Here is a 16,981-nt window from a genome sequence, read left to right on the forward strand (position 1 = left end):
CTGCCCTGGAGAAGGGGGAGTTTCAGAAGAATGAGGACCGCTCCTTGTGGGTACCCTTTCTCCCTGAGCCCCAGTCTTCCCACACTTAGGATTCTGCAAAGATCACCCCCCTCTACCCAGCTCTGACAGGGTAGGATTCTGAGGCTTGGTCAGTGTAGTAAATAGTTCATTCACTTTGTTGGGGGTGGGAGGCCCAGGTCCTTCTTTTGTGTCCACAGTCAAGAAGAGGACAGATGGCATCTTTTGAATGTCACTTGCTTCATTTATAAAATGGGGCTGTTAATGCTTGCCCTCCCCTCCTTGTGTGGTTAGAGGGAGGATCTAATGAGACATAGGGACTGTCAAGGGTTGTGTGCATCTGAGGGATACTCTCCTTCAGCTCTCCTGGTCCCCCCTGGAGCTGTAAGCTTCAGCTCCAGGAAGGGAGAGACCCTGTTATCCATGACTCTCTCTGAAGAAACCATCAGCTTGGAGCTGCAGCATGGCCATATGGCCACATGGCCACATCTCAGCCTTGAGGGGGTCTGCATGGGCTGAAACCAACCCTGGGCTAGCCTCGGCCCCAGCAGCTGGGCTAGCCCACACCATTCTGCCTAGGACTTTTCTAGGTCCCCTACTCCTGGGGCATCCTGGGTACCCACCCCTGAGCTACAGTGGGCCTCTATTCTGGGCTAACCCAGGGTCTCTTTAGGCTAGTAGATGTTGGTCAGTATCAGACATCTTCTCAGGGACATCTTCCTTACTCTGGGCTCCTCATAGAGTTGGATGCAGAAGGAGAAGGCAGGGCTAACGCTGGCCATTTCCCTCTGCCTGGGGAGCCCGTGGCATGTACTCAGGAACAGTTAGGTAACTCTCCACACCCCAGCCCTGCCCCATTTCACATTCCAGCCTCAATTTCTGCAAAGCCCCAGCTGCTGTCTACACCCACTTCCTGCCAGGCAAGTAATGTACAGAGATTGGGTTCCTCCACTGCCCTTTCACGAGCCACTAATCCTGCCCATTTCTCACCAGTCTCCTTTCTCACCCTAATCCCTATAATGTGAGGTGTGCTAATTACTTCTGGGGGCATCGGAGACTGTGAAGGAGAGCCAGGAGGGAGGGTTGGGGGTCTCCTCAGGGGTTGTGAGCCTTCACACTGAGCTCTTTTCCTGACCCAGACCACAGATTTGTCAAGTACCTTGCTACGTTCACAAATCCTCATCAGCTACAGTGCCACTCCATAGAACTTCCTGTGATGGTAGACATTTTCTGTCTGGGGTGTCCTGTTAGACATATCTGGTAGCCACTAGTTACATGTGAAAGATGGTTAGCGTGACTGAGGAACTGAAGTTTTAATTGAATTGGATTTTGATACATTTTACTTTAAATTGTTCAATCTGGCTAGTGGCTACCATATTGGATGGTGCAGGTGGACCATTTTTATTTTATTTTATTTTATTTTTGAGACAGGGTCTCACTCTGTTGCCCAGGCTGGAGTGCAGTGGCATGATCTCGGCTCACTACAGCCTCGACCTCCCCAGGCTCAATCAATCCTCCCCACTTCAGCCCCCGGAGTAGCCTGGACTGCAGGCACATTCCACCACGCCCTGCTAATTTCTTATATTTTTTGTAGAGATGGGGTCTCATTACATGCATTACCTCATTTTGGCCTGGTGAGGTGGCTCACACGTGTAAACCCAGCACTTTGTGGGCCGAGGCAGGTGGATCACCTGAGGTCAGGAGTTCCAGACCAGCCTAGCCAACACGGCAAAACCCTGTCTACTGAAAATACAAAAATTAGCCGGGCGTGATGGCGGATGCCTGTAATCCCAGTTACTCAGGAGGCTGAGGCAGGAGAATGGCCCGAACCTGGGAGGCGGAGGTTGCAGTGAGCCGAGATCATGCCACTGCACTCCAGCTTGGGGGACAGAGTGAGACTCCATCTCAAAAAAGAAAAAAGCAGTGCATTACCTCATTTAAACCTCAGAACATACCTGTGGTGTTGGGTAGGTACTATTATGCCCATTATGCAGATAAGCAAACTGAGGTATGGAGAAGTAACTTATCCAGGGGTAAACTCATGCAATTAACCACTCTGCCATTGTGCTGTTATGCTATCCCATAGTCTTGGCTCTAGGAGCTTCCACCTTAGTTAGGGAGAGAGCCTAAGCATGAAAGTCACCTATATGTGATGCAGTTGGCATCTGAGCCAGGCCTTGAAGAAAGGAAGGATTTTGATTTATGGAGAGCAGAATAAAGGGCATCCCAAGTGGAGAGGATGGCATGGGCAAAGGCATGGAGGTGGGAAAGTGAGAAGCATGTGGAGGGGGTAGATTACAGCAAACAAGACAGATTAGGACCCAGCTTGCATAGAGCTCACAGTCTCCCATTGGTGAGCATACCCTCTGTGCTGGGAGCTTTATATCATTATCAAATCATTCAGAAGCAGGTATGGGTATTCCCATTTTACAGCTAAACAAATAGAAGTTCAGAGAGATCAAGAAACTTTTCTGAGGTCACACAGCCAGTAAATGAGGAGCCAGAACTTGAACCCAAACCTATCTGACTCTGGATTGCACAGCCCACCTTGCTTTCCCCTGTAGGGCTTAATATTGTGTCCAGAATATAGTAAGTGCTCAATAAATGCTTTAAATCGTCATTGTGTGGAAGCCTGGATCTGCCTGGATTCAAGCTGGATTCAGGCTGCAGGGTGTCTTGGGGCCAGAAGGGTTAATTTTGCTTGCCTTGAAACAAAGGCCTTGGGGAAGGAGAGCCCCCCAGCCTGCCCCCTAAACCCCAGAGCACACTGTCTACAGGTAAGGTCCCATGTGTGTTTGGCTCCTCATTTACCAAGCTCTCAGGGGACCATGGCAACAACCACAACTTAAACAAACAACCGCAGGTGGGTAGATAGAGCTGCTTGCGCCCCAACCTCTCCTGTCAGCCGGTTACTAGGAAATCTGAAACAGCCATCCCTTTCAGTCCATCCTTGGCACATTCCTGATCACCCTCCCTCCCAGGATGGATCTTGCCAGAAGCAGTTGGGTAGGTCTAAAGGGGCCCCTCCCGGGGGTACAGGAGCCTCGACATAGGGCAGGCATCACTGGGAGGAGGTGAGTAGGGGGCATTTAGACCACACAGATGTGAAGTGGGTGGCCTGAAAAGGGGAGATGGAAGCCAGGTGCCGAGGCTCACACCTATAATCCCAGTGCTTTGGGAGGCTGATGTGGGAAGATTGCTGGAGGCCAGGAGTTTGAGATCAGCCTGGCAACATGGTGAGACCCTGTCTCTTCAAAAAATTTAAAAATTAGCTGGGCACGATGGCGTACACCTGTAGCCCCAGTTACTTGGGAGGCAGAGGCAGGATCCCTTGGGCCCAGGAGTTTGAGGCTGCAATGAGCTTTGATAGGGCCACTGCACTCCAGCCTGGGCAACAGAGTGAAACCTTATCCTTTAAAAAAATAAAAGGGTTGCAGGGAGATGGAAAGGGATTGGGGCACACGTCTCCAGACCCCAGTGGCGCTCTCAGTGGCACCTGGGACAGTCCACTTTCTATCTTTCTTTGGGCAGTTTCATCTCCTTTAATAAATAAAAAATATTTAAGTGTGATATAATTCATACATCACAAATTCATTGTTTTTAAAAATAGAAGGTATCAAGTTTTCTTACCTTTTTATTAAAAAAAAAATCAGTAACAGACAAGAGTGTGAGAGACAGCTACAGAGAGGTGCTCACTCCAACACCGCCTGCGGAAAAGGTCACCCGGGGTAGAAGAGAACCCCTCCAGTGGGGACCCTGGGCTGGGGTGGTGATGGGAGCTAATAGCCACTGGGTGCAGCAAAGGAGGGTCATTCCTGTTACCCCAGCCAGTGGGGTCAGGAGGAGGCACCGCCCACCCAGGCTGAGCCAGGCTCAGGTAATAGTAGCTTAAAACAATAGCCAAGGAAGTTAGTCAGATGTTTGGTTCCTCTATGGAAACTAAAGACAACATCTTAGCATATATTTCCAAGTCGTTTTTCAGAAACCTGGGCCCTTCCGCAGAAGGATCCGCTGAAGACTGAACTCTTTGTTGTAAATTTCTTCCTGAACGGCTTAGAGGGAGTCACACCCACCAGCCCAAGTAACCGGGACCACCAGCCCAACCAGGCCTCTCCTCTCTGGAGAAGCAGGGTCCCAGATAACAGGTCCCAGCTGGAACGTCATCAGCCCTTCCCCATCCCCCCTCCCCTTGCCCAGGGAGACAAGGGTCATCCCTGCACAGCTGAGGCTGTGACTTGTGAAGCCAGTTGCATTCTCTAGAACGGTGCTGTGCGAAGGATGGAAATGCGCTGTCTGTGTGGTCAGCATGGTGGCCACGAGCCATGTACGGTGACCGAGTGAGCCCTTGAAGTGTGGTTAATGCAACTGAGTTAGATGGAGCAGGGATCTCTCTTAGGGGCCTGCTGGGCTCCCCACAAGCATGGAAATAAAGGAAAACCTTGAGTTCCTTCCAGGGAAATTCCAAGCCCCTACCTAGCCCCGGGAAGTAAATAAGCAACTTGATAACCAAGAAGGTAATAGTAGCCTAAAACAATAGCCAAGGAAGTCAGAGTCAGAGGTTTGGTTCCTCTATAGAAACTAAATACAACGTCTTAGCATACGTTTCTGAGTTGTTTTTTAGAAACCTGGACCCCTCCCCAAAACTATCGGGAGAAGACTGAACTCTTTGTTGTAAATTTCTTCCTAAAGGGCTTAGTGGGAGTCACACCCACCAGTCCAAGCTAACCTTCTTTTCTGCTGACCCCAAATTTTTAAACAAACCTTCTTTACTTTAACCAATTGCAAATCAGAAAACGTTGACTCCAGCTATGACCTGTAAGCCCCAAGCTGCGTGATATCCCACTGTTTCAGGCCAAGACCAGTGTGTAACCTCCATGCAACGATTTTGCCTATAACTTCTGCTCTCCTGAAATTTACCCCTGCCTTTAAAAACCCTTACCTGCAAACCATCGGGGAGGTCAGAGTTTAAGCCTTAGCTGCCTGGTCCTCTTTGCTGGGTGCCCTGCAAATAAACACTTTCCTTTCTATTGCTGCAAAAATCTCAGAATGGATATCTGGCCTTACTGTGCCAGGTGAGCAGACTCCAGTTCAGTTCCAGCACATGAGGAATGAATTAACTTTATGTGATTTTAGTTGACTTAAATTTAAACAGCCACACGTGGTTACTGTGTTGGATAGCTCAGGCCTAGAGCTTAGAGAAAGCAAACCAAAGAACGCCAGCTGGGTCCCAGGCAGAAGGCAGAAGGAGGGTAGAATGGGCTACCTCAGCTATTCCAGCCCAGTGAAAAGGCACCAGGGGCCGGGTGTGGTGGCTCATGCCTGTAATCTCAGCACTTTGAGAGGCTAAGGCAGGTGGATCATTTGAGGTCAGGAGTTCAAGACCAGCCTGGCCAACATGGTGAGACCCCTCCCGCCACACCATCTCTACAAAAAGTGCAAAAATTAGCCGGGCATGGTGGTGGGTGCCTGTAGTCCCAGCTACTCAGGAGGCCGAGGCACGAGAATTGCTTGAATGCAGTAGGTGAGCTGAGATTACACCACTGCACTCCAGCCTGGGTGACAGAGCGAGACTCTGTCTCAAAAAAAAGAAAAAAAAAAAAAAAAAGGCACCAGGAATGGGGCAAGAAAAGAGGTCAAAATGCACCCAGCCACACAAAAATTCGCTCACTCAGCCAGGTGCGGTGGTTTACCCCTGTAATCCTGTAATCCCAGCACTTTGGGAGGCTGAGGCGGGTGGATCACCTGAAGTCGGGAGTTCGAGACCATCCTGACCAACTAAAAATACTAAAAATACCGTCTCTACTAAAAATACAAAAAATTAGCTGGGCGTGATGGCATGCGCCTGTAATCCCAGCTACTCGGGAAGCTGAGGAGGGAGAGTCACTTGAACCTGGGAGGCAGAGGTTGCAGTGAGCCGAGATCACACCACTGCACTCCAGCCTGGGCGACAGATGGAGATTCTGTCTCAAAAAAAAAAAAAAAAAAAAAGTCCGGGCGTGGTGGCTCACACCTGTAACCCCAGCACTTTGGGAGGCCAAGGTAGGTGGATCACTTGAGGCCAGGAGTTTGAGACCAGCCTGGCCAACATGGCAAAACCTTGTCTCTACTAAAAATACAAAAAATTAGCCGGGTATGGTGGCGAGTGCCTGTAATCTCAGCTACTTGGGAGGCTGAGGCAGGAGAATTGCTTGAACCCAGGAAGCAGAGGTTGCAGTGAGCCGAGATCACGCCATTGTACTCCAGCCTGGGCAACAGAGTGAGACTCTGTCTCAAAAAAATAAACAAAAAAGAAAGAAAGAAAATTTGCTCACTCAAGCACCCAGTCAACATCAAACTGGAAATAGCACTTTATTTCCTGAAAAAAAATTTATCTATTTTTCTAGAACCAAGTAATAATAATATATTACAAGAACACAGACACAAATATCCCACCGTTCTCTTCATTATATTTTGGGATCTGCTCAGCAAAAGCTACTTCTTAGAGGAGGCAGATTCAGAACAGACCGAAGCCATGAGCAGCGGAGTGTGAAGTATCAGGAAAAAAAAAAAAAAAAGAATGGAAGCTAAGCTATGAAAATGCAAAGGAGTAAGAGTGATAGAATGTACTTTGAGAACTAGGAGGAAAGGGTAGGAGGGGTGAAGGATAAAAGACTACACATTGCGTACGGTGTATACTGCTCTGGTGACGGGTGCACCAAAATCTCAGAAATCACCATTAAAGAACTTATCCATGTAACGAAACATCATCTGTTCTCCAAAAACCTATTGAAATAAAAAAAAAATAGGGAAGGGGCTTAACGAAAGAGAGGAAAGGGGGAAGAATGGGAAAAGAGGCCTTGTCTGAAGCTATAAATAACTTTTTATTTTAAATTAATGAAAATCCTCTCTCTGAGCTGAGTGTGATGGCTGTAGTCCCAGAGACTCAGGAGGCTGAAGTGGGAAGATCGTTTGAGTCCATGAGTTCGAGGCTGCAGTGAGCTATGATTGTGTCACTGCACTCCAGCCTAGGTTACAGGGTGAGATCCCATCTCCAAAAAATAATAAATAAATAAATAAATAAATAACTGGCTGGGATCACACCTGTAATCCCAGCACTTTAGGACATCGAGGTATATGGATAGCTTAAGCCCAGGAGTTTGAGACCAGCCTGGGCGACATGGTAAAATCCCGTCTCTACAAAAAATACAAAAAATTAGCTGGTCGTAGTGATGTGTGCCTGTAGTTCCAGCTACTTGGAAGGCTGAGGTGGGAGGATTGCGTTGATGTGGACAGGAGGCAGGGAAATGCTAGGAAGAAAAGGGCAAGTTCCCTGGAGAGGCCCACGCCCTCAAGCCTTGGACCACGGCACAACGTGTTCTCACTTTGTCTCTGTTTTCCAGCTTGAATGTTGCTTTTTGGCCTGCCCCCAGCCCCCATCTTTTACCCATAAAAACCCCAGGCTCCATTGGCAGAGGGGCGGCACAGTGGCGGAGTGGAGCAGCAGAGAAGGAGAAAAGAGAAGCAGCAGCCAGGTGTCGGAGAGAAGCAATTTGACTTCAGAGGGATGGCTTGACAGCAAGACTTCAGAGAAGAGTTCCGCCAGGGACAGCTGAACTCCAGAAGAAGACTGCCTTCCCGCTCCATCCCTGTTCCAGCTCCCCATCCTGCTGAGAGCCACTTCCACCACTCAGTAAAATCCTCCATATTCACCACCCTTCAATTCATTTGTGTGATCTGAATCTTCCTGGATGCTGGACAAGAACTCGGGTACCAAGAGGGCAGGTGCAAAAGGCTGTCACCCTCACCATCCACTGAGCTGGTAAACATTTAAGCCATCCCTGGGTGGCAAAGCTAAAAGGGCACACTGTAACATATGTCCTCTGAGGCTCCTGAGGTCACAGGTACCCCTGCTAGATGCTGCTATGGAGCTGCACAGAGTTCTACTTCTGGTGCCCAGAAGCATTCATCCCAGCCCTTGCACCCACTCACCTGTGTGCTCCCCCACCAGAAGGGGTTGAGAGCTGCAGACTAAGTAAACCAGCCAACCCCTTCTTGAGTCCCTCAAAGGGGTCAGGGGGACTATCTTGTTTCAGCTTGAGCCTGGGAGGTCAAGGTTGCAGTGATCTATGATCACACCACTGCACTCCAGCCTGGGCAACAGAGTGAGACCCTGTCTCAAAAAAAGGAGTATCTCCTCTGATTTTATCTTATTTTCAAGAAAGAAACAAAGCAAAATTAAAAAAAAAAACATTAAATAAAAACTTAGCAGGTGCTGTGGAAATGTACGAGAGAATGAAGAACATCTTGGGTTCTCAAAGTCTTGCTCAGGCAGAGACACTCTGCACAAAGGAATGAACCATTCAAAAAATCCACTAAATATAGATTTATGGATGGGCGTGTTGGCTCATGCCTATAATAAAATTCTCCTTATTCACAACCAAGAAGATCCAAGCAGAACAGCATTTTGGGAGGCTGAGGCAGAAGGATCGCTTGAGCTCAGGAGTTCGAGACCAGCCTGGGAAACATAATGACTCCCTGTCTCTACAAAAAACACATAAAATAAAAATTAGCCAGGTGCAGTGGCATGTGCCTGTAGTCCCAGCTACTCTGGAGGTTGAGGTGAGAGAATCACTTGAGCCCTGCAGGTCGAGGCTGTAGTGAGCTGTGATTGCACCACTGTACTCCAGCCTCAGCAACAGAGTGAGACCCTGTCTCAAAAAAATAAAATAAAATAAAATAAAAGTAGATTTGCAAATATTCCACAAATCCACTTCAACATGAACTTCTGGCTCTTTTTCTCACCCTCCCTCCCCAGATAAAAAGGTTGATTTCCAAAAGGCACTTGAAGGAGCCTAGAATGGGCCAAGGTATACCATATACTATGGAGACTCCCGTGGCATGATCCTAAGTACTCATTTACAGACACATCTCAAGGTGCAGATGGTTCTAGCTCCTTCTCCCAATTCCTGCCAGAGTGTGAGCCTGTGAGAGCAGATTATGTCGGGGGCAGAGTGATAAAAATGTTCGGCAGTTAGATAGTGGTGTTGTGAGTCCCGGCTGATGAGAGCACATCCTCAGCCAAGACTGCCAAGACCCCTTCCTCCCTGACTTCAAAGGGGCTCTGGATGAAGCATGTTCAGTATGGGTTTGAAGCTGGACCTGGATTCTAAACTGGAAGTTAAAGAAATAATCCAATTCCACTCTTGCCTTCAGAAAGGCCAAGTTTAATTCCATTTTTCTTTGGGGGCAACTGAGGCCCAAGAAATCAAGAAGAGCCAGGCAAGCTAGGCACAGTGGCTCATGCCTGTAATCCTAGCACTTTGGGAGGCCGAGGCAGATGGATTACTTGAGTCCAGGAGTTTGAGACCAGCCTGGCCAACATGGTGAAACCCCATCTCTACTATATATATATATATATATATATATATATATATATAAAATAGCTGGGTGTGGTGGCACATGCCTGTAGTCCCAGCTACTTGAGGGGCTGAGGCAGGAGGATTGCTTGATTCTTGATTCCATGTCGAGACTGCAGTGAGCCCTTATTCTGCCACTGCATATCAGAGTGAGACCCTGTCTCAATAAAAATAAAAATAAAAAACACACAAAACAACAATAACAACAACAACCAAGAAGATCCAGGCAGAACAGTAGAAGACGATGTTTCTCCAGACACTTAAAGGTAACCAGAAGGCTGGGCGTGGTGGCTCACGCCTGTAATCACGTTGCTTTGGGAGGCCCAGGATCACTTGAGGCCAGGAGTTCAAGACCAGCCTGGCTATCATGGCAAAACCCCGTCTCTACTAAAAATACAAAAATTAGCCAGGTGTGGTGGTGCATGCCTGTGGTCCTAGCTACTCGGGAGGCTGAGGCAGGAGAATTTCTTGAATCGGGGAGGTGGAGGTTGCAGTTAGCCAAGATTACTCCACTGCACTCCAGCCTGGGCAACACGGCAAGACCATGTCTTAAAAATAATAATAATAATAAATATATATAAAGGTAACCAGAACTGGAGATACTAACAAGACACTATTAGGTTGTCCTCCCGCATCCTAATGGCCACTCTGCAAAATCCTCCGACTTCCCTATCCCCTAAAGTCCAAACCAGTGCTCATAGAAGAAGCGTAATAACTCATTGCTAGGGGCTTTTTTGTAGATGGGCTTCCTGCTCAGGTCGTTTCTGCCTTCACCCTTCTTCATATGGTTCACCAGAAGCAGGATCAGGAAAACAGCAGAGAGGATGCCCGCGATGCTGTCCACAATCAGGACTGCCACGACCTCCATTCTCTCAAAGATGTTGCTGCCCTGGGCAGTGTTGGACATGGGTGCCTTATTGGACACATCCTGGTCCCCCGCAGAGGGTGAGATCCTCCTGGGGATGATCTCGTTCTCCTCCAGTTCCTTGGTTTCAGTGGGACCAGGTTCCCAGGCCCTGCCCTCTCAGGGATGTGGTTATCTAGAAGCACCAAGGGTTGGATCACTTCAGGGATGATCTTGGGGTCCCTTGACTCATCAATATCTCCAGACCCAGAGAGCTCAGAGTCATCAGGTTCCTGCCCCCCACACCCACATCCAGAGTCTTCCAGTAGGGATCTGGAGAAGTTTGGCCCCTAGGTGGTCCTGGGTTGATGACCTCAGTTTCTTGGATTGACTCAGGGGTGGTGGGCGTGCCTGCAAAAAGCAGCAGCAGCAGCAGGAGCAGGAGGGCGGGGGCAGTGGTACCGCCATCCAGAGAGGGTGAACAGCCTGCGGTGAGTCAGAGCAATCATTCCCAAAGTGTACAATTCAGTGGTACTTAATATATTCACAAGGTTTTGCAACTATCACCACTATCTAATTGCAGAACATTCGCATCACCTCACCCTCAAATATTTCTGTACTCAGCAGCATTCGTTTCCTATTTCCTGCTCTGTTCCAGCCCCTGACAGCCAGGAATCTATTTTCTATCTCTATAGATGTCCATATTCTGGATATTTCATATGAATGGAATCGTATAGTACGTGGTCTTTTGTGTCTGGCTTCTTTCACTTAGCATAATGTCTTCAAGGTTCATCCATGCCGTAGCATGGATCAGTGTTTCATTCCTTTACATGGCTGAATAATCTTCTATTCTATGGATAGACCACATTTTGTTTATCTGTTCATCAGTTGATGGACATTTGGGTTATTTCCGCTTTTTTGGCTATTATGAATAATGTTGGTAGGAATATGTTTTGTATCAGTTTTTGTGGGAACATAGGTTTTCACTTCTTTTGGGTATAACCTTAGGAGTGGAATTGCTGGCTTGTATAGTGATTCTATATTTAATCTTTGAGGAACTGCCTTTCTATTTTCCAATGTGGCTACACTATTTTACATTCCCACTAGCAGTATATGAGGGCCGCAATTTCTTCACATCCTTGCCAACATCGTTCACATCTTTTGTTATTTTCCATTTGCTTTCTTTTTTTTTTTTTTATCATAGCCATTGTAGTGACTGTCAAGTGGTATCTCACTGTGGTTTTGAATTGCATTTCTCCAACAACTATGCAATTGAGCATCTTTTCATGTGCTTATTGGCCATTTGTATATTGTCTATGGAGAAATGTCTAGTCAAACTTTAAAAATGTCTGTCTATTGGACCAGGCACGGTGGCTGACACCTGTAATCCCAGCACTTTGGGAGGCCGAGGTGGGTTGATCACTTGAGGTCAGGAGTTCGAGACCAGCCGGACCAACATGGTGAAACCCCCGTCTCTACTAAAAATACAAAAATAAATTAGCTGGGCATGGTGGTGCATGGTATCACCAGGTTGCCCAGGATGGTCTCAAACTCCTGAGCTCAAGCAATCTGCCTGCCTCAGCCTCCCAAAGTGCTAGGATTACAGGCATGAGCCACTGTGCCTGGCCTTGATATAGATTCTTTGTTGCTTAGTTTCATCTCCCTTCTTCTCTCAGAAATTAAAATTAAGTATGATCATGATGACGATGTTGATGATACTGCTGCTGCTGCTGTCTGTACTACGCAATACCAATGGCCACCAAGAAGTCAAGACACTCTGGAGAAGACTCCAAAGACCTCTGAGGTGGGAACACAAATCCTGGTCAAGTTCATAAGGATTTCCCTTTCCTCTTTCATACAACACCCTTGCTATTTATTATAGGAATGGGTTGCTATGGTTACAGGAACATGGGGGAGGACAGTGAATGATTCTATAAAGTGAAAGAGGCCTTAATTTGTATGTTGTCTAGGGTTGGAGCTGGCACATCTCTTCCCACAATGCCTGGGGTCACCCAAAGGGCATCAAGTGTCCCAAATTCTTCATGCCAAACTGGTCTCTGTTTTCACTGGCATTTGTGGAAAGCCTGTAGTGCCTAAGGCTACTGGGGAGAGGACCTGGGTCTGAGGGTGATCACCAACAAAAGAGCCCAAGCAGTTGTCATTCCTCTCCCAACCCTGGGCAAATAATCCACAAATAGTTCAGAAATGGATGCTGCTGAAACATGGGCCTGGCTATCTGGGTTTGAATCTTAACTTCACCTCTAATGTGTTGTGTGATCTTGAGTCTCACAAGGAAATTGAAGCTGGTAACATCTCCTTCTTATAGGGTACTGAGATGACCAGTGTATAAGAGACCAATAAACTACCTCACCTACTGCCTAGCACATGGTAAGTGATCAACAGTGTAGGCCTTTACCACTATTACGAGGCTAGTCACCCAGCCTGCTTTCAGCTCCACGACTAGGACACAGCTAGGTGAGCCCATTCTTTCCTGTTGCTTCTCCTCTGTTCTGTGGCTACCCTGCTCTACCCTCTTCTTGGGTCTCTCTGAAGTAGTGGGTCATGCTGCCAGCCTCTGCCCTTTGGCGGTGCTCTTGGTATGACCCAACCTGGGTGTGGACGGTCCAGGGAAGCACATGGCTCTGGTGGTAAATGGTCCAGGAAGGCACATGGAGTCTCTGGAGTCAGACATCCTGAGTTCCAACCCTGGTGCCACCACTGAGCAAATGACTGTTTCTGAGCCTTACTTTCCTCTCCTGTAAAACAGGAATAATTATGTTTATTTTATTATTTTATTTTAAGACAGAGTCTCACTCTGTCGCCAGGCTGGAGTGCGGTGGCGCGATCTCGGATCACTGCAACCTCCACCTCTCCGGTTCAAGCAATTCTCCTGCCTCAACCTCCCGAGTAGCTGGGATTACAGGTGTGTGCCACTATGCCCAGCTAATTTTTGTATTTTTAGTAGTGGCGGGGTTTCACCATGTTGGCTAGGATGGTCTCGATCTCCTGACGTCATGATCCGCCCGCCTCGGCCTCCCAAAGTGCTGGGATTACTGGTGTGAGCCACCACACCTGGTCTAACCATGTTTATTTTATAAGGCTGCCATGAAGATTAAACAAAGTGGCATAGATAGAGCCACAAGCTTATGCAGGTGCTTAGTAAATGGTATCTGGTTTTTTTTTTTTTTTTTGGAACCTCTGGGAAGTGCAGATGGGGTGTGGGGAAGGGACCCTAACTGATAGGGCCTGGGTGGCGGTGTGGCCTAGGGAAGGCCTTTCAAGACAGGGTTCCAGTGCCCTTGAGCGTGCATTTAACAAGGTTGGAGAGGGAGTCCTAGGCTGAAGGTACAGCATGAGCAAAGGCAGAGGGGCAGGAAGGAGCTTGATGAATTGGTGAATTTAAGTCATGGGATGTGTCTGGAACTGGGGTGCAGTGGCCAGGTTGCAGAGGGCCTTGCAAGCTACCACTGAGGCTGATTTTACCCAGGGGTACGTGGGGCACTAGAGAACGGCTTATGCAGGGAATGATGTGATCAGATTTGCATTTCAGAAAGATTTTATTCTGGCTGCCCTGCGGAATCTGGACAGGAGTGGGTAGAAATGGGCACAGAGAGGGTACGGTGGCTCACACCTGTAACCCCAGCACTCTAGGAGGCCAAAGTGGGAGGATTGCTTGAGTCCAGGAGTTCAAGACCAGCCTGGGCTTCATAACAAAACCCTATCTCTACAAAAAATAAAAAATTAGCCAAACATGGTGGTGCACACCTGTAGTCCCTGCTACTCAGGAGGTGAGGTGGAAGGATCACCCGAGCCCAGGAGGTCGAGGCTACAGTGATGATTGTACCACTGCACTCCAGCCTGGGCAACAGAGTGACACCCTGTCTCAAAAAAAAAGAAAAAGAAAAAGAAAAAGAAACGGAGCCTGCAAGTGACAGACCCAGGATCTAAAACGAGGTCAGGCTGCCTTTTTCCGCCACTCCAGGTGGCCCCATGAACAGCCTGGGCCTGGTGAACTTGGCTTCAACCGGCCTGGAAAGTAACCTTCCAACGAGCCCATGCTAAGGGCCACCCCAGTTCACGCTCCTGGTGGACAGGGGTGCGGCTGGCCCAACACTGCCCCCTGGTGGTTAAAAGCAGAAGTCCCCTGAGCATCGCTCAGTTTGGGCCGGGCCTCCTCCCTACCCACACACCAAGTGTGCTGTCTGGTAAATGGACACAGGTTCACGGCTTACCTCTCCCGCTTTGTGTTGTGTGATGTGATAAGTCACTTCCTGCCCTGAGCCTCACTTTCCTCATCTGTAAGCTGGGGATGGTGCTTCCTGCCTCAGCTTGGGCCTGGCACACAGTCGGTATTTGGGCGTGGAGCTGGCACCATCACTTCCTACCGAGATGCACAAACGTCTGAGCAGCTTTCTCCCAATCCTGGGCCTTCCCTCCACCCCAGGAACCCAGCACCTCACTTTGTCCCACTGTGTGGCCCCCTGCCCCACACTGGCCTTCCCTGCAGGGGCCCACACGCCATCAACCCTCGTCTGCCCCACTGCAGGCTGGGGGCACCAGCGGCGGCTGCCCTGGGTACTGGTTCACTGGACACAGAGGCTTTGGCCAAGGCACTGCCCCCTGCTGAGCTTCAGTTTCCTGGCCTGTAAAATGGGGCTATAATCTCTGTCTGCTTCAGGACTTAATGTGAAGCGGCTGTGCAAACTGTGGAGTGCTGTGCCATGAAGCTCTGGTGAAGACCTACTCTGAGCAGCTGCCTAGACGTTCTCACAGTGGTGTCCTCTCTGGCTTGGGCTCCTTGGGCGGTGAGGTGGGCTGGGGCAGGTGAGCCTTTCCAACAGCCATTGAAACACCCGCAACACTGGGGCCTGGGGTGGCGGCTCACGCCTGTAATTCCAACACTTTGGGAGGCCAAGGTGGGAGGACCACTTCAGGCCAGGAGTTCGAGACCAGTCTGGGCAACATAGTGAGACCCCATTTCTAAAAAAAAATTAGCCAGGTGCAGTGGTGCACACCTGTGGTCCCAGCTACTCAGGATGCTGAGGCAAAAGGATGGTTTGTGCCAGAGTTCAAGGCTGCAGTGATCTATGACTGGGCCACTGCACTCCAGCCTGAGAAACAGAGTAAGACCCTATCTCAAAACAAAAAACAAAAACAAACAAAAAAAAAGGAACACACGCCCATGGGTCCTCGACCTGCTGCCCTCCTCACCTGCTTCTCCCCAAAGACTGTGGGAACTTCCAGGGAGGAGATGGGCTGGGGAGGGCAGGTCCCACCTCTTATTATCTGGACAGGTGAGGCCTGGGTATTTCCAATTGCCTCATTTTGAGCAAGAGTTTTGATCTGTGGCCTCCTGCCAAGATTTTGCCATTCTTTCCTGACAAACTACACGGCTGTTTTGTAACCGGCATTATAAAATGGTTTTATTAATTATTAATAACTATTTAATGTGTACACAGTTATCCATGAAGAAATAGGAAATACCAGTGAGTTGTTACCAGCGTTGCCCCAGTCTGAGAGAGCCCTTCCAGCTTTCCTTTGGCCTCTGACACCCCTGCCCCACTGACCGCCCACCCCCCATTCCTGTCTGGAAGTCTCGCCTGCCGCCATCCCGCACATCCGACAGCTCTCCCTTCAGGGTCACCTCCTCCTTGGACAAAGCATATGTGACCGCTTGTCAGGTTTCTTGGCTGGGTGCTCCCCCAGAGTTTGGCTCTTGCCCCCAACCAAGCATGCATGGTGACAATGCACCCACTTGATAACTGATCACTGGTGTCACTTCCACCTCCCTCCCTCCATGAGCGCAAACCTCCGGTTAATACAGTTGGGTCAGCCCAGGGTCCTCGGTGTCCCCAGAGTCTGCCATGCCTGGTGCTGGGCGGATACTCAATAAACACCCAAAAGCAGGCCGTGCTCAGTGGCTCACACCTGTGACCTCAGCACTTTGGGAAGCTGAGGCAGGGAGGATGGCTTGAGCCTAGAAGTTCAAGACCAGCCTGGGCAACATAGCAAGACCCCTGTCTCTACTTTTTTTTCTTTTTTTTTTGAGACGGAATCTCGCTCTGTCGCCCAGGCTGGAGTGCAGTGGCGCGATCTCGCCTCACTGCAAGCTCCGCCTCCAGATTCACGTCATTCTCCTGCCTCAGCCTCTCGAGTAGCTGGGACTACAGGTGCCGGCCATCACGCCCAGCTAATTTTTTGTATTTTTAGTAGAGACAGGGTTTCACCGTGTTAGCCAGGATGGTCTCAATCTCCTGATCTCGTGATCTGCCCGCCTCGGCCTCCCAAAGTGCTGGGATTACAGGCGTGAGCCACCGCGCCCGGCGTGTCTCTACTTTTAAAAAATTAAATTAAATTAAATTAATATCAATGAGTGATTAAATGAAGAAACAAACTTTGGGCAAGCCACTGCCCCTTTCTGGGTGACTTTTTTTTTTTCAGTTTTGTAAAAAAGTGACAGTGTTAAAAATTAGACATGGAGGCCAGGCATGGTGGCTCATACCTGTAATCCCAGCACTTTGGGAGGCTGAGCCAGGCAGATCACTTGAGGTCAGGGGTTTGAGACCAGCCTGGCCAACATGGTGAAACCCCATCTCTACTAAAAATACAAAAATCAGCCAGGTGTGGTAGTGCATGTCTGTAGTCCCAGCTACTCGGGAGGCTGAGGTGGGAGAATCGCTTGAACCTGGGAGGTGAATGTTGCAGTGAGCTGAGATCGCGCCAC

The 16,981-nt window shown here is 49.0% G+C and overlaps 1 protein-coding gene across 1 annotated transcript; it reads right to left on the reverse strand.

Moving 5' to 3' along the window:
* Nucleotides 1-10,089: 10,089 nt before the first annotated feature.
* LOC101151335 (syndecan-4-like) lies at nt 10,090-10,725 on the reverse strand. Its single transcript, XM_055374344.1, is given in 3 exon segments — nt 10,090-10,415; nt 10,418-10,550; nt 10,720-10,725. Coding segments are annotated over 3 exon segments (465 nt in total).
* Nucleotides 10,726-16,981: the final 6,256 nt, after the last annotated feature.

The sequence above is a fragment of the Gorilla gorilla genome, chromosome 23 (assembly GCF_029281585.2).
Source record: "Gorilla gorilla gorilla isolate KB3781 chromosome 23, NHGRI_mGorGor1-v2.1_pri, whole genome shotgun sequence".
NCBI classification, from domain to species: Eukaryota; Metazoa; Chordata; class Mammalia; order Primates; family Hominidae; genus Gorilla; species Gorilla gorilla.